Source organism: Lepidochelys kempii, chromosome 4, assembly GCF_965140285.1.
Source record: "Lepidochelys kempii isolate rLepKem1 chromosome 4, rLepKem1.hap1, whole genome shotgun sequence".
Lineage (NCBI taxonomy): Eukaryota > Metazoa > Chordata > Testudines > Cheloniidae > Lepidochelys > Lepidochelys kempii.
The window spans coordinates 126,093,221-126,115,473 of NC_136383.1; the positions used below are offsets into that span (position 1 = coordinate 126,093,221).

General features: G+C 39.4%; 1 protein-coding gene across 10 annotated transcripts in view; it reads right to left on the reverse strand.

The window, feature by feature from the left end:
• The window catches only part of MAEA (macrophage erythroblast attacher, E3 ubiquitin ligase), a 118,041-nt gene that overhangs the window by 23,881 nt on the left and 71,907 nt on the right, over nt 1-22,253 (reverse strand). For 8 of the 10 annotated variants that reach the window (XM_073342794.2, XM_073342795.2, XM_073342786.1 and 5 more), the window contains 3 exons: nt 9,127-9,249; nt 8,091-8,204; nt 6,009-6,085 (listed from right to left, as the gene is read on the reverse strand). In XM_073342794.2, coding sequence (XP_073198895.1) covers nt 6,009-6,085; nt 8,091-8,204; nt 9,127-9,249 — 314 coding nt within the window. The remainder of the gene's footprint in view (nt 1-6,008; nt 6,086-8,090; nt 8,205-9,126; nt 9,250-22,253) is intronic. The other 2 variants (XM_073342788.1, XM_073342789.1) reach the window with 1 other exon arrangement.

Consider the following 22,253-nt stretch of genomic DNA (forward strand, 5'->3'; position numbering starts at 1 on the left):
GTTATTGTTTCGAGCCTCAGCAGTTTAGTTGTACACTCATGGTCATTTGCCTTTGACAGCTTGCTTTCTGTAACCTTTAGCTTTTATTTTCTTTTACTTATTTTATCCAATTAATTTCCCCCACCCTAACACTCTCTTCTCTTATTTTCCATATGTTTAGAATTTGGGGGGGGGGGGGGGCTATTTTTAAGGTTTTCCATGTATGTTCTAATCATTTAGATTTATTTTATAGGAGTTTTACAAAAGGGCACTGTTACAAATGCTTTAGGCTCCCTCAATATAGCTTAATAATACAACTACAGAAATTTAAAGATAACTCACCCCAAATATTTTTTGCGCACTTACAGTATGTGCTCCTATATAGTCTTAGGGTATTGTATTTTTATTGAATTGTTTCATTATAATCAGTTCCTGTTTCACTTCATTTTCCCCTGACCAATTACTACCACCCTCCCCACCGTCACAAACAATCAAGACCCCTTTAGCAAGAGAGGCCCAAAGAACAGTTTGTGATGTCAATGTGGTTCCCTGCTGTCACTCTTCTCCTTCCAGAGAGACGCAACACGGGCCTTTCATAGGTCACTACCTAAAGATGTATGGGTGGGCGATTTTGCACACCCTTGTGGCTAGGTTGACCCAGCACACCTAAACTTTCTCTCTGCTGGGAAGTGTGGGAAGGGACTCACCAGCAAGTTACACAGAATTTTAGCCTTTGGTACTAACATTTATTTTCTTTGTTCTTCACAACAGTATGCACAAACAGTGAGTTTTTAGAACAGGTCTAGCTCTAACCTCCATGAAATATTCTGCTGAAATTGCAACCAAATCAAAGCCAACTTAATGCAAATCATGAATTACGGGCTTGTGTACACTTAAAATGCTACAGCAGCACAGCTGGACGGCTGTAGCGCTTCAGTGTAGACACTACCTACACCAACAGAAGGGATTCTCCCATCAGTGCCAGTAATCCACCACCTCCAGAAGCAGTAACTAGGTTAGAGGAACAATTTGTCTGTCAACCTAGCGCTGTCTACATGGGGACTTCGGTCAGCTTAATACCGCTCACGGGTGTGGATTTTTTTTTTCCCCCACTCTCCTAGCCAATGTAGTTAAACCAACCTAATTTTCTAGTGCACACCAGGCCTAGGTTATTTAGTGTTGACAATATACTGTGCTGTCACGCAAGAGATCAGCTTATGTTCTAAGCTTGCAACTTTGCTCTGATAATGACAGAGAATACATCTGGTGTCTCAAGCAACCTCCTTCCACCAATCCTGGAGTAACCTTAAGAAGATTTTCTAAGGGCTGGTCTACACTAAAGCTGTAAGTAGACCCAAGTTACATAACTGAAGTTGATGTAACTTAGGTCAACTTTCATCAGTGTTTACACAACGCTGTGTCGGCGGGAGACACTCTCCCTCCGACTTACCTTCCATCTTTCGGGGAGATGGAGTACAGATGTTGATGGGAGAGCACTCTGCCATCGACTTAGTTTATCCTCACTAGATCCTCTATATTGACACCACTACATCGATCGCAGCAGTGCCAATTTAGCCGTGAATACAAGTCCGAATGCCGTGCCAGGAAGAAGAAATTTTCACAGACCCACAATAAAAACACTGAGCCACCTTCTCCACTTTGCCCCCGTTCTGGGCCCATCATCACTTCATCTATGCTTACACCATTGCCATGTCTGGTTACTGACTAACATAAAGAAGCTGCACTCCCAACAATGAAAATAGTGCTTTTAGAGCATGACTACCCGTTGTCAGGATGCAGGACAGCCAGCTTGGCATAGAAGCAATTCAGAACTAGGCAATAAAGCCATACAGCACAAAGACACCACTGTACTCAACAGATCTGGAGGGCATGTGCTTCAGAAAAAAGATCAAGACTATCTGAGAGGCTTTCACGCTTCCCCACAAAGGTTGTACATTATATTTTTTACATTTGAGAGATATATCAAAGCACCTTGTAGGAGCCTAAATGACAGCCCATGGAGTATTCATGCTTGTAAAGACTGGCATCATTTTCTAAAAAAAAACAAAAAACAAAACAAAAAAACTACAACTGTTTAAAAAGAAAAACATTTTACAAATTACATAAAGCTGCTTCTTAGGAAGCTGAGCAGTGATATTGGGTTGGGTTGCGCGGAAACAAGAGAGATGAAGATTTGGGCAGAGATAGGACTGAGCAGGAAAGAAATGATGTGGAAGTTTAAAGTAAGCAGCATATTTGAATGGAGTTGAAACTAGGCCTGGGAAACATAAGAAGAGAGCTTTAATACTGAAGTTTACCTCAAAGAGATTTTCACTGAGAAGAGACCTCCCAATACCGCAGTAATTTTTACATACCCATACAGTGCCATTTTCTTTCATAGGCTCCCCTTCATTATGTCCAACTGTAACTTAAAAAGTCTGTCTAAACTGCTGCAGGCCTTTGATTTCTGCACAGCTTTGTTATACTCATGTAGCAGATAGAATGACCTCGGTCCCGTTGAAAACAACCTGAAACTAGATTAGCTTCACACATCTCTAAAAGAATTAAACCAATCTCTCTCACCCACACTGTATGACGTATGGGTGGGTGAAGGGGAGCTTCTATCTGCCTTCCATCACAAGATCTTGCGTTGGACACCTGGAATGAAGCAGGTATCTACTTGCAATCTCAAGTCCACATTGCTTCTTTACCCAAGATCTCTTCCTTCATCTTTGCCGCACTCTAGGGCTCTTCAAGTCCCAATACAGACCAACTTTCCTCTCCCCAATGGGCCCTTCCTACTTGTTGCCCAATTCCTTATAAGGCTTCTTTTGCAGTCCTTTGGTGGAGCAGCTCTTTCTCCCTCCAGGTCTCAGCTTTATAAAAGGGATGACACCGTCTATATACTCCTAATTCTCTGCGGTAAAGTTTGCAGCTCTCATACACCCTGGCAACTAGCCACCTACTGTGCCTGGCTAAAAACAGAAGGTAGACAGGACTTAAAGAGGCCAACACAAACTTACTAAGGGCTACTTTAACTTTTTCTTGCATTCTTCACATGTAAGTTACAACAGCAGACACACTTACTTGTCAGTAGAGTGCTTGTGAGTAGATCTATGGAAAGTCTAAGTCACACTACTTCACACACAACTTTTGAATTTGAAACCCTATCTCCAGAGCGCCATAAAAGTCTCTAAGAAAATGTAATTCTAGTCAGGTCCTAATTAAGTCACAAACACCTTAGGCTCATCATCCCTAGAGCTCCAGCTCCTAGAGTCATGTGCTTATATTAGAACCTCACCTTTTATTATATATAGAGAGAGGGAGAGAGCACGCGCCCGCGCTAGCTAGGCACTCTTTGGGAAATCCCAATCTAAGGGAATTAAGTGCTCACCCCATTCAGTCATTTTTGAAAGATCTACACCCCTAGCCCTGAAAGATGTAAAAGTGACTCAAACATAAGTGATGGCTTGTCTACACAGAGAAATTTAGGGGCATAATTATACTGGTAAATTTCCCTACATAGACAAGCCCTGAAGCAGTGATGTCTGATTGAGAGTGCAGATAGCTTGAAACAAGAACTCAAAGATGTCAAGTGCCTCACGCATCTCAATGGGCTATTGACTCACCAATTGCTGCAGGGGCCCTACCAACACCATCACAGAGTGATGTGTGTGTGGCAGGAGAAAAATGTAGCAGCTATGGCTTATCTACAAAAGTAGATACCCCAAATGCTGTAGACAACACTGGACCCCTGAACTCCCATCCCTCCTGGGTGGTGAAGGAGAGGGAAAGGAGACCAATGACCTTCCCCCTTCACGCAGGGGTCCACTCTAACCGTAACTCCAGTGACAGGCCATTGTTGGAGAGCCCCAGATTGTCTCAATAGGCCCCCCAATTCTTGTAAAAGTCTCAAAGCTGCCATCTCAAAGAGATGGTGACTAGCAGCGTTGCCAACTGTCACTAGTTTATCACGAGTCTGATTTTATTTGGTATGTTTCATTTTGGTTTGTTTGTTTTTTAAGGCCCACATCCTGGAATCCAGTGGTTTTTTTGGAGAATTTTAGTTTTCATGAAAAGAAAAAAAAAGTTTAGCCACAAAGCTGTGGAGAAATACTTGAAAGCATGACCCAATTATAACCAAAGGCTTAAACACCAAAACAATATTTATTTTTTAAAAATATGCATGATTTTTGAACATTTGGGGTTTGCAATACTAAACAAGTGAAAGCACAGCAAGAACTAGAGGACAAGGCATGCTGAGAAATACTCTGAGCTCAGTGCACATATGCTGTTCTCTCCAGTACACCCAGCTGCAGATGAACAGCTATAATGATATTCATATGGTATATTTCACTGGAATACTGCTATGGTATTCTTAATAAAACACATTCCAAAATCCTTTTGTTTACTCTCTTCCAGTGCTTGCTGCACACTGATACAGGAAGCTGGCAGTTATGCAAAAAGCAAATTGACTATGCAACAACTAGCTAATGCAGAAAGCATAATTTGTCACATTTCAGACATGTGAACACGAGATAATAGCAATAACAGCGTCACAATATTACAGTAGGGCATCAGTCTAGAATATCACAGAGACACACAGGTAGCCCAGAATTAAGAATCCACCTTTCTTTTTCCTCCCTTCTGAAGATAATTCAGTATTCCATTTGAATCTAATAAAAAAAAGTGTTCTGTACCTAAAAATTGAGGTCCTGATTAAAAACGCTGAGAATTTTTATTTGTTTCTGTGATGCACCATGTGTATGATATGACGGTGCACTATCCCTACCATAAAAAACTTCATGACAGTAAATGATGCAAGTATCCTACAAATATCCTGTTAGTTTCAACAAGATTTTATAAAGCAACACTAGGTAACAAAATGTAGTAGAAGCGGTCATGTAATTATAACTATACCACTCTAAACTCATCAGAATCACCTTCTCTTATTGTGCAGTAACTTGGTAATAGAATACTACAAAATATTATCACATATTATCTGCATACCACGAGGTCCCAGCACAGGCATCCCATTGATTTTAACCAAATCAGTTTCCTGTTCTGAAACATTATTCGAACACCTTAGATTGAGACCACTGACTCAAAAGCTTATTCATTTTAAATTACTTCTTGACCCAATAAAATAAGAAGTATTTACCCAGAGACAAGAAAGTTGTCTTGTGGTTAGAATAGGGGACAATGAGTCATGAATTCTTGGTTTTATTTCCAGCTCGGTCACTGACTCTAAGACCTTGGGCAAGCATGAACTGTCTTTTCCTACAGAAAATAGGTATAACATTTATATATCTCACAGAAGAGAGGAGTGTCTTATTTTTTGTAACATAATAGAGACCCTCAGATAATAGGTACTGTAGAGCTGCAAAGTATTAATATAATCCATTTAATAAGGAACTAAAATACTTCAAATAAATCCTAAAATTTAATGGGGTTTAATAAAGATTGCATAATGAACAACGCTTCAGAGCTGAAACAGTCTATATCCAGTTTTAGACATTTATGGTCAAAATGTTCAAGTTAAATCAGATTCCGACCAGTCCACATAAAAAGAGAAACTTCTTTTCTTGAGACACAGGAAGTTTGGCTGTGCAAGCCAATCCCATCTACCCTCTTTTAGTTCATACTCGAGATTACTATAGTAATTGCAAACTGAACTGTGTATTAAAAGAAGCATTTGTCTACACCAAGAGACCAACAATGTAAAAAGTATATTTTTGATGACAATTTCTGAATTTTGAAGTTTTGCAAAGCCAGAAAGTTTTATTTTCAGTAACCACTTTAAAGTTTTTAATTATGTATCTCGAATGATAGCCTGTGCTTAAAATTCCAAATAATTCAATATGAACCTTAGTCTATTAAATCCCAAGAGAGTGTTTGATAATAACAATGCTGAGAAGACCATTTGTTGCAGTGGAGCTTCTGGGTGTGCAATAATAGTCACATGTTTCTTATGAAGTATAATATGTTCTTATTAAGAAAACGGTTTGGTAAGCATCCTAATTTCATACCTCACAGCATCCAGTCTCTTGTTCTGTCGAATGAGTTCAATGAACTCCTGAATCCTTAGGCTGAACTCCAGACAGCTCTGAGATTAAAGACAAGACAAGGTCTTAGATGGGGCCAAAGCAGCATTGCACAATGTGTCTTATGTGCTCAAAGTACTCAGTATGCCACAAAATAGTGTTAATGGCATGCAACTTCGCTTGCTTTTAGGTATTTATGCAGATAAAATAGTTTAATGCTGGCATAAAATTCCCTAAAAGCAAACAAAAAGCCTCCTACTCCTCACCCTCCTCCAAAAGGAATTGTCGTAACAGGGACCAATTGTGTCCTGATGACTAAAGGATGCCATAATTCTCATGGGTGTCAATGGATCAGCGGTGTTGCTTTGTACTACATTCCAACTGTAAGACAGCAGATACTGTTGAAATTTCTGAGATAAAGCAATAATTAAGGCAGAGGAACCCTCTTAGTTATGAGACACAATGGAATTGTGCAGGATTGTTGGGGCAAAAGGTCTCTAAATGCTTACCTGAATGTTCATGTTAGCAAGAAATTGCACATTATTTTAGTTCACTGAGGGCCCTTTTTCCCCTGCCGCCAAAGAACCCAGAACAGTTATAAACGCCATACTAAAGACAATCTCATTCACACTAAAACCAAGTTGCATTAACCTGCTTTTGGAAAAGGTAAGTAAACTGACAGTGTCCCTTTAAATCAAATTTAGCACTGGTTCACAAAGATCTATAGGAAAACTTTGAACATGTAGAATTTAAAAAAGTTTCTCTCTCTGAAAAAAGAGCAATTCACCATGCTTTGTTATAGGGACAGAGTCAACTACTTTATTATCTTTAAAAAAAACCCCACACATACACCCTCTGAAGATTGAAAATAAATATGTATTCCTCAAATTTGTCTGCTCCATTCAGCGAACATTTTCCTCCCCCATGTTTGTATGAATGGCTGCCTTTTGTTTATTGTTTATCTGCACAGTAATATCAAAATTCCTCAATGACATCAGCAGGAATTTGACCAGCTCCAAATTTGGGTCAGTTAACTGTTTGTGGTGCAGCACACATTTATGACAGCTTTTTTTTTTTTTAACAATTAGAAACTTGTAAAGAAATTTAAACTCAAACATTGTATTGATGGAATATACAGTTTTAAAGTGTAACTGTTTGAAAATAGGTTCTTTTTAACTCCCAAGCCTGACTGTCCAGAGAGAAGCAAGGATTCCACAAGATTTGAAGAGCTACATTGTCCTGTACTCTTAACTTTTGCTAAAGATAAAACTCTTGAAATTTGAATCGGCAGACAAAACAGAGGAACTGACTTTCAGATGTTTTGTTTTAAAATACCTAGTTACTTAACTCTGCACATCATCACTCATTTGGGATTTTAGATTAGTTTATTTTTTGTATCTTTTAAAAAAGATCCACTCTTTAGTAATCATCCCCCTACAGAGAATATATTCTACACATATACTTTCTCCCTTTAAGATACATGGGAAAAAAAAAGGTCTTCAGAAGTGTAGATGTCCTCCAGTGAACTGCAAGCCAATAGCTAAATTGGATTTTATAGACTGTCAGAACTTAAAAAACCTTGTGTAGTGAGTAAATTTCAGATTCATTACAATATAGCACAAATTTTGGCACAGTCTTACAGCCCTACTCACAAGAGTGGTAACTCAATGGGACTGCAGGACTACTTCCCCGCCCCAACCCTTTCTTCTCCAGTTTAGCTTTTGGTTAGACTTGCAGGAAGGTGGGCAAGGAGTTAACACTAATAAGCAGCTAAGCTGCCTTACACTGAACAGAAATTTATTCCTGTGTGTTTCAAAAAGCAGCATAGTGATTTCCTCCAACTCTGATCTCTCACAGCCTTAGCTTTTATGTAAAGTAGGGCTTGCAGAAATAGATTTTGGGGGGGGGATGTGGAAGTTGTTTTATTCCCAGTTTTTATTTTTACATTGAATATTGCTGATGAAAAAAATTGAGGGTACTTCGGATTTAATTTCTTAAGTTACTTAACATATTAACATCACACAAGGTTTTCTTGAGCAGTATAATTATGCAACAGTGTTTACATACCAATTCTGGTTTTCCTTTAATGGTTTCCATAACAAGATCATCATTTTCTTTAGAGTAATCACAGGCCGATTTACTTTTGCGTCCCATCTTCGGTTCGTTCTCATTTTGGCGCCCCTGAGTGACAGAGAATGTCACTCTTTGCTTGTCATTAAGTGCACTCAGACATTTTTGGTTAAAGAAAGCGCTTAGTTTAAAAAAAAAAACAAAGAAGACACAAAACACCTTTCTGAGGGAGGCAGGGGTTTTGGTTAATATCAGTTAAAACAGATTTCTGCAAGCCCTATAAAAGATTACAGCATACTTTAAAAAGCAACTTTAAAGACAAGGGAATTTAAACTAACTATATATGGATAAACACACAGTGACTCCTTATCTTCTGTTCATGGTGTACAAGGGCTGGAAAGAAATGTACTTTGCTTGTTACTAGATTACATGCAGCTTTTTTGAGAAAACTACATTCTAACTTAACATTATTGCATCTTATATTTCAAGTTAGCTCTCTTTTCTTTAAGTCATCATAGCTGGATAAAACTTTTTTAATAAGGTAAATTTCTCCCACTGTGTTAAGCATGAGACTATATGTTTAGCATTTCAATTGCTCTCCACACTTGTTAAAGACAACTTCATATACACCCTGTGAAGTATGTTCTCAGCAGGATGCAAAGGAGTTATGCACATAAGTCCTCATGCATCCAGACGAGACTATACCCCTTTGCATTTAAGTGTCTGTAAATCACATTAAAAAGCAAGGTCATATTGTTATGTTATTTCACTGTAATTTGTCAAGGAAAAATCGTGCATCTAAAGGACCTAGGTTTAGGGTCAAGTTTAACCTTGGTGTAAGTGGGTACAACTGCTCCGATTTAGGCATATTAAAGGGATTTATTTTGTACTTAGGATTTTTAGTTTAGTACATGCTAAGTCATCATTCAGACCCAACATTTAAATTCAACTGGCTAAATCAAATATTCAAGGAGCTCATACAACCATGACAAAGTACATTAAGTTAAAGCTTTGTGCATTATAACTTCCATACCTTCATTTTCCTGAGCCTGGATTTGTTATCATGACACCAAGCCAAGCAAGTCATAGTTTCTTGCCTTTCCAAAGATTCTTCCACTTCTTTAGCCGTCAAGAACATCTCGATATTTACCAAGTCCTTAAGGAAAAAGAGAGAGCAAGACTGTTTGAGCTTTGTTTACAAAACGAGGTTTCTCCACAAAATCTCATTCTTCATAGCTAAAGCTAGGAGCTAATTTGTGAGATGCATGTTAAAATGTACATAATTTTAAAAACATCTTGCCCTTTAAAGCTTTTTCCTCTACAAATAAAGTAGTTACAGTGTCTTCTCAAAAACTGTGATTCCCTATTTATTGATGTTGTCAAAGTAGAGAGCAAATTTTAAAACTGACTTAAGTTTGTTTGATGCCTTCCTGCTCTGTAAACAGTGTTAATACTTCTTACAGATTAACACGTTTGCCAACAATCCTTCTCTCCCGCCATTTCTTTTCATATACCTTCATATACTCTACCTGCATCCTTTTCTACACCGACTCCTGAGAGCATCCAGCAAACACTCCTTTTTCCTTCTGACCTTCATCCTTCTCCATTAACTCTCCTTTTGCCTCAGTCTCAGAGTTCTCCCTTCTTTTATGACCAGTCTCTTTTGTCTGATTCAGAGAAAGTAAAAGCCACCCCAAGCAAATCTACTAGGCCTAACAGAAAGAATGGAAAAATACGATGGGCCTAAACTCATCTGGTGGAGGGAAGAGAGGGAGTTCAGTTTCAGAATTTAAGCCAGTGTTGAATTTTATAGCAAACCCCTCATAACTCTGGGGCTAAGGCCTGTCTCTGGAACTAACAAGGTTAGAGCCACATTGCACACCTCCTTAAGGAGGAGGCATGTACGTACGTACGCACTTGCATGCACAAAACCACCACAGAAAGCTAGGAGGCAAAAGGTCTCTGACACTCTTTAGGTATAAGAAAGAAACAGGTGAGAATAGAATAGCAGCAAAATGTAACCCTTTAAAATTCTTTTCTACACAATCCTCAACAAATCTATAGCAGGCAGAAGCTTTCAGCCTTTACACTTAAGTCAGCCTTATTTTCCAGTTAGCTATTTTTTAAACTTAAGCTTTACTTAAGCTGAGAACTGTCAGGAAAAGCTTCCTTAAAACCCATGGTGGGGAAGGCAGGGGGGTGCAGAGGGGAAGAGAAAAGGGAAAAGATGGTCTCAAATTCATATTTCAACCAATGTTTAGCAGTATGTGTGATACAAGTTTGGTGGATACAGACTATTTTCCACTGATGCCCATATCTGAAGAACTAGCATCACAACTGGCTCCCATTTTGGCAGCCTCAGTGAAGCTGTCAGTGGGGCAGTGTGAGATGGGATGTTTGTAATGAAGTTTCAGTATTTGTACCTGTTTTGCGGACAGAGGTCTGCAGATTTCAGTGTTATTAAACCATCACTTTTTGTAAGCATTAAATTCACTTTTTTTTTTTAAGTCACTCCAACCTTCCACAGATATACACTTGGTAATTCTAGTTTAAGGATTCGTTTTCTATAAACCATCCATGTACTTACAAAGAGCAGGGAGTTTTCAGGTTGCAGACATAGCAAATGCACAAAAATCTAGAACAGAACATGCTGCAGGAAGTGACACTACAGTTTTGCTGAATAAAAGACCCTGCTGATAAGAAATGGAGTTAATCCATAGTACAGTGTTAGGACTTCTAGGAGTATTCCTCTTCCTTCAGTTAATTTTTCAAAATATTAAGTTGCTCAGTTGTATACAATCACATTTAATGTGATTCAGCTTTGCAATGTGTCATTAAAGTGATTTGTGAACAATTATAACAGATGCTTGTATTAATATTCTCTCGTCTGATTTCCACTCTTTAATGAGCAGAATTACATATAAGGAAGAAACTCTGGGCCTTTCTAGTTCCTACCAGCTACTTGCAACTAGTGGCATTTCCATCAGTAGCATGTAAAGTTCTGACACTTCCATATGCTTCCTTTTAGTTCCATAACATTTAGAAACTTTGCCTTCCAATTGCATTGGCACTATAATTATTCAGGCTGCAACATCCTATTGATCCCAGTGACTAAACAAGAAGTACGAGTTACAGTATTAAAATTCCGTTTTGTTGAGTGACAGACACGTCACAGGAAGTGGGAAGAAAGAAAAAAAAAAAACTGCTTGTGGTAAGTACAACCTATTAGCAACCTGCATAGGGCAGACATTTAACTGTTCCTGTACAGCTTCATAGTTCACTAGCAGCTTTATACATTCAAACAGACCTAATCAAATGCAACTGAATGTGTGTATTTTTTTAAAGACATATGCAATTAAAGGATTCCTTCATGCATCTGTGGTGAAAGGGTTTAGGAAGTTTTCTTCAAACTAGGATGAACTGGGTACATTTTGAATTGGCATTCTCGGAGATTATTCAGAGATGCATAAATATGTCATGCTGTGACAGCTCACACTTAGAGGAAGACAACACTCTGCAGGGAACTGTACAATTCTGTGTATTACTAACACAATAATTCAGTGCTAAGAATGTCTGTATTAACATAAAAATGAACTTGTTCCACCAAATTTAAGTATATGTACTTTCCAAAGCAATGTGCTGTAAACCATACAATTGAAATATGCTGAATATGACAGATATTCAGAATAGCTCAAGTGAATAAAGACACTGTTAGACTAGACGATGGTATTTTCACCTGTTAAAACTCCACAGATGAGAAAGTATGTGGGCTAGTTTGTTCCTGCTCGGAACATTCTGAGATTTTATACAAACGACACAGCTACCTGGCTTGTGTTTACATCCTGTATTTCATTTATCATGTAGGTTTTTTCCTTGTAAAATTATGATCTCTTAAATACAGACACTACCTAAGAAAAAAAGAACCAGAACTGCAGTGGAGGTTGTCATGGCCACAGGCTTGTTTACACAGTTGCATATAATTTGCTTAGAAATAGTAAGTATAGCCTTTTTCTAAAATTTTCCCCACTCCTGCAAAATGTCTATAAATTAAGCCAAGACTTGGTAAAATGTCCACAGAGAAAGTTTTCAATACAACTACATAATTTAAAATTTCAACCATCATTTATCAAATTAATTACAGTATAATGGAATAAATTAAATGTCCCAATTCTTCTCCCACACTAGTTCACCCTCATGTGATGTCCATGGACATATAGGAGTTATTCGTGATTTAAACCAGGGTGAAATCAGAATCAGGTGTAGCATAGGAGACTTATGGACCACTCCCCCCATATAAAACAAAATTATCCCCTTTGCCACTGCACTGATGAAAGCTGAAGTGATGCCAAGTTAGGGTGTCACTGAAGACGACTACTACTATTCATGAGATGAAGTTTTGTAGGTGTGATCAGCATCCCTGCTGGTAATTCAACGTGACCTTGACAGAGGCCTCAAAAAGAACTGCATGTACGATACTCCTCTGAATGGAAATAAGGTGACCTAATGGCAGACCCTTATGTTACCCCAGTACTCTGTTAAGATTGGGAAAAACTGACTGGCCCATAATAACAGCAGACTCATGATCTTATGTTCAAAGTATTTTTCCATATAAATCAACAATGAGTTCCATCAAGGGAAATCTATTCACTTCATAATGTTGTAACTAAGACCACCCCCTGTATTCAAACCCTACACATTATTGTAATAATCTCTGTGAAAAAGACGCCTTGTGAGGCAGCTGCGTAGCCAGGCGGAGGGAACAGGGGGAGCGATCCAAAACAAAGGTGCCACGCACTGCGGCGCTTTTACTCACCCGGCGGCGCTCCGGCGGCCGGCCCTCGCTTGCTCCGGGCGTCTTCGGTGGCACGGAAGGTCCCGCCGCTGAGGTGCCGCTGAAGACCCGGAGCACCGCCAGGTGAGTAAAAGCGTTTTTTTGGATCACTCCCCGTTCCCTCAACAGGGGAAAATTTGAAAGGCGCCAAGACATTCACAAAGCGCCACTTGTGCTCAGTGGGGGAGCGGCCACTGCCCCGCCACCCCCCAGCTACACGACTGTTGTGAGGTATCATTAAAAAACTAACGCAACACAAATCAATATTCTTGTGTAATGTCTGTATGAAATGTGTATTAAAGTTATGAACATAAGCTGAAATTATTACTACAATGTGTATACCAGACAAGTCTGGAAAATGAATAAACCAGTTTCTCAAAGACAAAGGACAAGCTGATATCTCTAGACAGATGTCATCAAAGTTGACTGCCAATCACCCCTCAAGTGGCCATTCTTTGGTAATGAAGGGGGACAGGAACAGATCGATCTACATTTTAACAAACAAAAACAGGGAACCTCTTTCACCATGAGACTCCATGTCTCTGTCCTTACAGCTGGAATGAACATTATCTAGGAGTAACCCTCAGGCAAATGCATTTCAAAGGGTGACTGGACTATAAAAGTGAGGGGCAAAAAATTCCTAAGCTCTGTCTCCAGATCTCTCTCTTTCAGCTGAGACAACAAAGGAACCAGCCCTTGGATTTTGGAGGGAATCCTGTCCTGAGAATTTGGGCTGCAATGTCGCTAGGAACATGTGGTAAGGATTTTACCTTGAACCAAATCTAACTTAAGTTTTCACTACTAGAAAGCATTTTCTCATAACCATTTCTGATTTTAATACCTTGCACTTGTACTCACTTAAAATCTCTCTTTGTAGTTAAATACACTTGTTTTATTTTTTAATATAAACTGAACTGCTTGGTAACTCCATTTAAAGTAGCAAACTGCTGAATATTGACCCCTTATGGGGCAATGGATCTCTATTATCTGAACTGCCCAGGAAAGGGCTGGACAATGAAGAACACACTTTTGGGGAAAATTTTGGACTGGGAGTGTGTTGGGGGTCACTTTGCAAGTAGTAACCAAGGCTGCTGGAAGGCAGAGTGTGACTGAAGCATTGCTGACAGGCTGCTGGGGTCAAAACAGTAGCTACACATAAATTCAGGGAGTGACCTGCATACTTCTGGCTGTTTGTGAGCAGCTCAGGTTGGGAGTTACAACAGCAAAGCATTGTGAGGACCCAAGATTGCAGGGCAGGTGGTGACAACCTCTTACTGGTCTGGATTGCACCCCGGAATGCGACAGTTGCCATCAGCATTCAGCAATAAAATGTAATGTGTGTGCATAACTGGATTATAAATTAATCGGGTGACAAATTTTCCTTTTGATTTCTGTTATGATTGTATCTGTACTTTTACTAATGCTCAGTAAACATGTCAGATTGAAAATGTATGATGATTCATTACAGGACACTATACATATTTGTACTGATTATGTTTATTCCATACATATGATAAAAGCAATAAATATTCAACAGCCAAAGAGATCCTAGTCAACAATTACTGAATTGTAGTTTCAGTGTTATCCAGTGTTACCATTATAACCACCCCCTGCAACTTAGATACCATAACTGTCCTTTTCTCTTAGCCAATAACTAGCAAAGTGGAACCAATGATGTTTAGACACAGATCACCGTTAAGCAAGAAATAGTCAATGAATGTAGAAATAAAACTGGCTTATTGTGCTATGAGGTTTTGCCATCGGTCATCAGATTACAAAACAGCTAAAAAAATGGCAGACATGGTAGGTCTTAAAATATGTAATGATGACATTGTAATGATGACATGGTTCAAACATGCTTGCTATTTTCTTAATGTTCACCATTTGCTCTCTGTACAGTACAAACAGTAGCTTCTTTCTCTGTATGTTTAAAGAGCTCTGTGGTATGCTAAGCAGAAAAGAAAAGACTTTGTTTTATCTTGTCCTTCAACTTGTTATAGTCAATAATTAAGCCTCAGCATAAAATTAAGTTAGGCTTCCTTAAAGTAGCATAAGATTAGTGTTCGAGATTTAAATTGCTTTGCTGATGAAAAAATATTTTGTATTATATGTATTTATCAGAAAGAAAAGGAGTACTTGTGGCACCTTAGAGACTAACCAATTTATTTGAGCATAAGCTTTTGTGAGCTACAGCTCACTTCATCGGATGCGTACTGTGGAAAGTGTAGAAGATCTTTTTATACACACAAAGCATGAAAAAATACCTCCCCCCACCCCACTCTCCCGCTGGTAATAGCTTATCTAAAGTGATCACTCTTCTTACAATGTGTATGATAATCAAGGTGGGCCATTTCCAGCACAAATCCAGGGTTTAACGAGAACGTCGGGGGGGGGGGGGGAAGGGTAGGAAAAAACAAGGGGAAATAGGTTACCTTGCATAATGACTTAGCCACTCCCAGTCTCTATTCAAGCCTAAGTTAATTGTATCCAATTTGCAAATGAATTCCAATTCAGCAGTCTCTCGCTGGAGTTTGGATTTGAAGTTTTTTTGTTGTAATATCGCAACTTTCATGTCTGTAATCGCGTGACCAGAGAGATTGAAGTATTCTCTGCTATTACCAGCAGGAGAGTGGGGGGGAAGGTATTTTTTCATGCTTTGTGTGTATAAAAAGATCTTCTACACTTTTCACAGTGTGCATCCGATGAAGCGAGCTGTAGCTCACGAAAGCTTATGCTCAAATAAATTGGTTAGTCTCTAAGGTGCCACAAGTACTCCTTTTCTTTTTGCGAATACAGACTAACACGGCTGTTACTCTGAAACCTGTATTTATCAGGAAAGCAGTAGTTTAGCAGACTTCTTCAACTGCTATCGAACATGATTATAGCTGCCTTTTATTAAGCCTTTTTTACTTATTTTATGCAGAAAATGGCACAACCAGTGTTGAAAGTTACCTGCAGGCACCACAAGCAGAAAAGATATTGTTCATGTTAGTTCTGCAACTGTTCCCTGTTATTACTGTCCTAGAGTTTTCTTCCAAAGAAATGGTCTCTTCTCAAGTTAAGAGTGGTGACCATTGTCCATGGAAGAATTTGCAGATAAGGCTCTTTGTTTACCCAGGTGGAATACATGTATATCCCCCATATGTAAAACTAAAATAAAGTAGTGTCAGGCCAAAGTATCTCAATTTTAAAATTTCTAAAAAAAGCTAATAGGCTGGCTTTTGGTGACATGACAGCAAAGCTTCACTATAGCTTATCTACCCAGTTAGAATGAAGTATATGTGCATTTATAAATTGCATTAGATTGTATACTTAAATACTAAAAAAAATTAACAAATGCTTACTTGAATTACTGTTAAGAATGCAGAAGCCAATCTTCAATTTCAAAGCATTGAATTCTTTTTCCTCTCTTTAAAAAATGTGAAAAATGAGTTTCATGCCTGCAGCTGCTCTACCTGATTGGGTAGTTTGGTTCACTGCTTTTCCAGACAAAAGGGCCCTCACAAAATCAGAAGCTGTTCCAACACTTACAACAGATCTTACCACAGTTTGGGGCCTGCTTGATCTCCACACCCACATTCCCCCATCTGTATGAAATACAGAGTATTTATGTCAGTTTTGAAACACATCTCAAACCTGTAGCACTCTCCAATTTATACACCACCATGGATGAATTTCAAGTTGAGATGGCATTACAAAAAAAGATTCAGTTTCCCAAACATTTTATTCCTAATTGTAACAAGTCGTTGATTTTCAAAAAGTGGTCATTCACTATCATCAATGTGGCTTAAAGTTCCATGGGCATGGACCATAGTAAATTGTGTCTATTCTCTTTAAAAAAAAAAAAAAATACAACCAAAAAAACCCCCCACACCCTAAAAAATGTCAGGGCGTAAAAGGAGTTGCAGTCACAGAATGTGTAAGATTTCATTTTTCAAAAGCTCATTTAACCAAAAATAAATTTAAAGTTAGACTCAGCAACAACCTCTGTGTTTACACTTCAGTTTACATGAATTACATACAAACACTATGGTCTTGTCGAAAAGTACATTTCCAGAAAGAGGCTCATAATAAGCACATAAATTTAAAATATTTTCCAATGTATTTATTTTGCCATTTTAGAAATTAAGTGTTTCTCATATTGAACATGGTCTTTTAAAGGAAAAAGATTTCATAAATTTTTGCCTTCTTTTTGCACAAGTATCAGCAACCTCCATGAGAGGAAATTCATCCAGGACTGAACTGGCATCTAATTAAACAGGATTTCTTTCAGAACATGCAATTTAAATGTTATTTAATTTTATCAATAAATATAAGTCTGGCTTGCTCAATGACTGGGTAAAATGCTATGGAACAAGATATTATAGCAGTAAAAGGTCAATTTCCAAAGGAAAGAACTGTACAATTACTGCACTAGATGTCATGCAAATTAAATTACTAGGTAAAACTTCTAAATTATAGGAGAACAATGAGAAGACAAATAATTAAGTAGTAAACCATAAGAAAATATGCATTTCTGGATCTCTGGTGGACATCTTGGGCATATGCTAAGGATAAAACCTACAACAGATTATTTACTTTGATCACCCTATGTCAATAGATAGAAAATAATACCAGCTATCTTTAATATATTTCTGCTCACAATATAGTAGGGAAGCAGTATCCCCATTTTACAGATGGGGAACTGAAGCAGAGAGAGATTAAATGATTTACCCACAGTCACGGTGTTGTGGCGGGGATTTGAACACAGCTCTCCCAAGTCCTAGACTAGTGCCCAACCCATTGGCTACCCTTCCTCAGCACAAGCGGATATTGCTTCATGTCACATACACTGCAAAATTTTTAAGGGGGGAGGGCAGGAGCAGGAGGAGTTCAGAGGATCAAAGAGAATGATTAGTTTATGTACCACTATGGAATAAAGAAATTTGTGTTTATTTGTATTCCGTTTTTATATAGTGAAGAAATCATCCCAGAATACCTGAAGTTGCTAGAAACTCCATGAAAAAAAAAAAAAAATCAAACGAGAACATTCACATTAAGGCACTGGTCCTGCAAGTGTATGCATGTATTTAATTTATGCATAGAAGTAGACCTGTTGGTTGGGGAAGATGTGCAAACATTGTTTTGGGTAAGTAGTGCCCAAATCCACATAAAACTGATGCTACTCCTAGGGTGACCAGATGTCCTGATTTTATAGGGACAGCCCCAATTTTTGGTTCTCTCTCTTATATAGGCTCCTATTACCCTTCACCCCCGTCCCGATTTCTCACACTTGCTGTCTGGTCACGCTAGCTACTCCTGGGGGAATTTTGCACCACTGGGCATGCACGCAAAATTCATGTCAAGCGCAGGTTTCTTTGCTTCCTTGCAGAAAAATGACTTTCCGATGGGGAAGCAAAGGGAAGCTCTAAGAGTGGTCATGAGCCCCCTCCACAGCAGCAGGGGCGCATTGTTTCTGGCACCCAGAGCAGCCAACAGAGTGATAAATCAGACCCACCCCAAGTCTGCCCAACCCCTGTGCATCTGGACCCCTCCCATACCCACACTCTCCAGACAAGCCTCACCCCCTGCACACAGAACACCCCAATAAGCCCCCTGCACCCAAACCCTCACCTGATCCAGCCTCACTGCCTGCCTCCAGAGGGCCCTGCCCCTCAGTCATCCCCACCAAGCCCCACCTCCTGCCCACCCTAGTCAGTGGCTCCTACCCCGGCGCCGGGCTCACTACTAGTCCCGGCTGGGCCTGCATTTCCCCTGACCAAGACCATCCCCCGCTGACCCCTCTGCATTCCAATCCTCACTCTGATGAGCCCCACCCCCTATGCACCTGGACCATCCCATGAGCCCCTGCACCTGGATCCCCACCCAGCTGCACCTGGACCCCCACCCCACCAAGCCACACCCCCCCCAGCAGCCAGCCCATCCCACTGAGCCACTCAGCCTCCCCTACCGAGCCCCAACCCGCTCTCCCCCCAGATCACCCCTACTGAGTCCCATCCACCTTCAGAGTCCCATTACCCCTGCAACTGGAACCCCCCACCCCCCAATCCCTGTGCATCCAGATCCCACCCCACACCAGGACCCCCCCTCATTGCCCCACACAGAGTCCTCTCACCCCACACCTAGATTCCCCCAACACTAAGTCCCTCCACGCTTGGATCCTGCTGGGCTGAGCCGGCTTGCCCACACATGGTGCATACGGGGCGGGGCTGGTAACCCTGGTGAGTTGCTTCACCTGCTGCTCCTGAGGGAATTCTGAACCAAAAAAAAAAAAAATTCTGCACACACAATTTAAAGTTCTGCAAATCTTATTGGTCAGTAAATAAATGTGGTGGCTCCAGCATGGCAGCGGTAAGCACAGGCCACTGGCTGCAGGGAGGTAGGAGATCACCCTGCAGCCCTCCCTCCCCGGGACATGGACTCTGGGCCCGGCCCCCCCTTGCACTGTGTCAGGGTTGAGTGCATCCTCTCCTCGGAGTCCTGGTGCGTGTGGGGGTGTGCATGTGCAAGGTCTTCACCCACCTCCACGCAGCAAGTCGCCTGTGCTTGCCCACCGCCATGTTGGAGCCTCATCATTTATTTTATTGGCTGATTTAGAAGACTATTTTTTATTACCAATTCCACAGAAGCTGAAAAGCAAAGTTACTTGGCAAGGTAAAGTGGTCTTTTCTCCAAATATGCAACATTTTGTTTCTACCTGATATGACATTGGGTGCAAATATTTTCTGGTTTACATGCTCTATAATGGTGGTATGCTCCAGGCACTATACTGTGAACCTAAATCCCCTCATTCCACTCTTGAAAGTGCAATTATGGTTAGAAGAGAGGCTATATAATCATGACCAATCTGCTCTCATTGTTTATGAATCATACTCTAATCATGAAAAATAATTTACTACCTTTCACTCCAATTCAGATGACAAAACTAAGATCAACTGCAGAACTATTCCTGATGACACAACAACAAAACTGTTAAATCCCAATGGTGGGTCAAATCTGTTTTCAGATACACTCATGGAACCTCACTGAAAACTGCTCCAGCAGGTCCAAGTGGAGGTGGAAGGCAGAATCTGGCCAGTAAAAGTATTACTGGCAAGGTGCTCACAAACTGAAAAAGGAACACAGCTTGACTTTCAGCTTCCAGGCTGAATTTGCAGGGCTGACCGTTTGAAATGCTGTCTTTTTACATGCAAGCCAAACAAACTTGATCTGAGAGTTTGTAACACACAGCCATGGAACCCCATGATCACATTTTAAAGTCACCTTTTGGAGTGGAGCTTCATTTTAAAAAGACCTAATGAAATACAGCTGAACTGATCGTGTTTTGAGGCTATTTTCACATCTCAAGTACAGTGTGTGTCAAATGTAATATGCATTAACATACAATGTAATGATCAGACTTAACCCATTTACAAATTTCCTTTCATTTCTCCATCCTTGTGTTTTTATTAAAAAACAGATACCCTACCAAACTATTCAAGAGAGGCTGGACATCCAGGCCTGAAACTCCTTGTTTCTCCAAACACACAATCATCATAACATGTGCAGACATATTATTAAAAAGTGTTTGTAGTTTGCATTGTATTTTTTATTTCAGGGCTAAGGACAAGAAGAGAGAGAAGGCATCTTCCCTAGTACCATTCTACAACTCCATGAAGTAGATGACTGTGTCCCTAACAACAGGATTGCGTTTTATAAACCGAAGGAGCTACTGGCCAACTATGCTATGAAATTAACAGGACCTCTAGATGAGTCCCCACATGAGGAAAAGGTGCATGCTTACCACAGTTGTCTTCACTAGAATTTTATCGCATCTGAATTACTATATTAACTAACTCATAGAAAGAATACTAGGATAAAAAGGTGTAAAGACCAGGCCAATGTTTCTGTCTTGAGGGGCAAAAATTGTGTAGTTTTCCAATTGCGTTTAAGCTAACCCAACTGAAAGACAACTCTCCTCCCCACCTTTTGCCTGGAAGTAATCTGCCTTCAACCAGATCTGAGAGCTCCCAGTTAATCCTGCCCTATCATGAATATTCATTTACCAGCTGTTAAAACCCTACCTCACACACACACTTCCATGATATTTTTCAAAACCATCCCATATTATTCTTCCTCATATCTCATTCAGAGCTGTCCCGACTGCTCCATTTTCAGGAATTTTTGTTTGTTTTGGTTTTTTTAGTCCCTAAAGTGAACAGATTTTCAAACAAACTGATAGGATTAAAAGGACAACATTTTACCTAATCAAGAATATAAATTAAAAAGACACTGAAAACATTTACAAGTTCATTTGTCCATCACATTAACTTTATATTTTACGTAGAAAACAAATGCAAACTTACACACTGGGGCCAGCTCCACATTAGAAACTTTTGCCTGTATAGGTTTTCTTTTTTTTTTTTTTAAACAACATTTCTAAGCTAAGACTCCTTCAAAATCTTTGTGTCATTTGCAAACCTTATCAGTAATGCTTTTATATTTTCTTCCGAGTCATTGATTAAAAAAACCAGTAAAACACATGTTAAATAGGGCAGGGCCACAAACCAATCCCCAGGGGACACCACTACAAACTTACCCAATTGATGAGGATTCCCTATTTCCAAATGCATTTTGCAACCTGCCAGCTCATTTTTAATCCATTCAGTGTTTGCCACTTTAATTTTGTATTGTTCTAATTTATCTAGTTTTTTAAAATCAAAATATTGCAAGGTAACAAGCCATATACCTTAAAGAAGTACATTACACCAATACTATTACCTTTATCACCCAGACTAATTATAAAAAAAATTAAGTTAGTTTGGCAAGAGCTATTTTCCATAAAATTGTGTTGATTGGTATTAATTATATCACCTCCTTTAATTCTTTACTAATTAAGTCCCTATATCAGCTGTTCCATAATTTGGATCAACGTCAGGCTGTAAGCCTATAGTTACCTAAGTAGTCCCATTTAGCCTTTTCAAATATTAGCACAACATTAGCTTTCTTCCAGAACTTCCCCCATGTTCCAAGAGTTATGGAAGATCAACATGAATGCCCAGCAAGCTTCTCAGCCAGCTTTTTAAAAATTTCTGGATGCAATTTATCCAAACCTGTTGATTTAAGAATGTCTAACTTTAGTAACTGCTGTTTAACATACTCTTGAGTTACAATTAGAATGGAAAGTGATTCATCACCATATAAGATTACCATATATGTTTTTCCCCAAACAAAGAATAGAAATATTTATTGACTACTTCTGCCTTGTCTACGCTATTATTGACAGTTTTACCATTTCCATCTACTAATGGTCTAATATAGTTAGGATTCTTTTTGTTCCCAATATATTT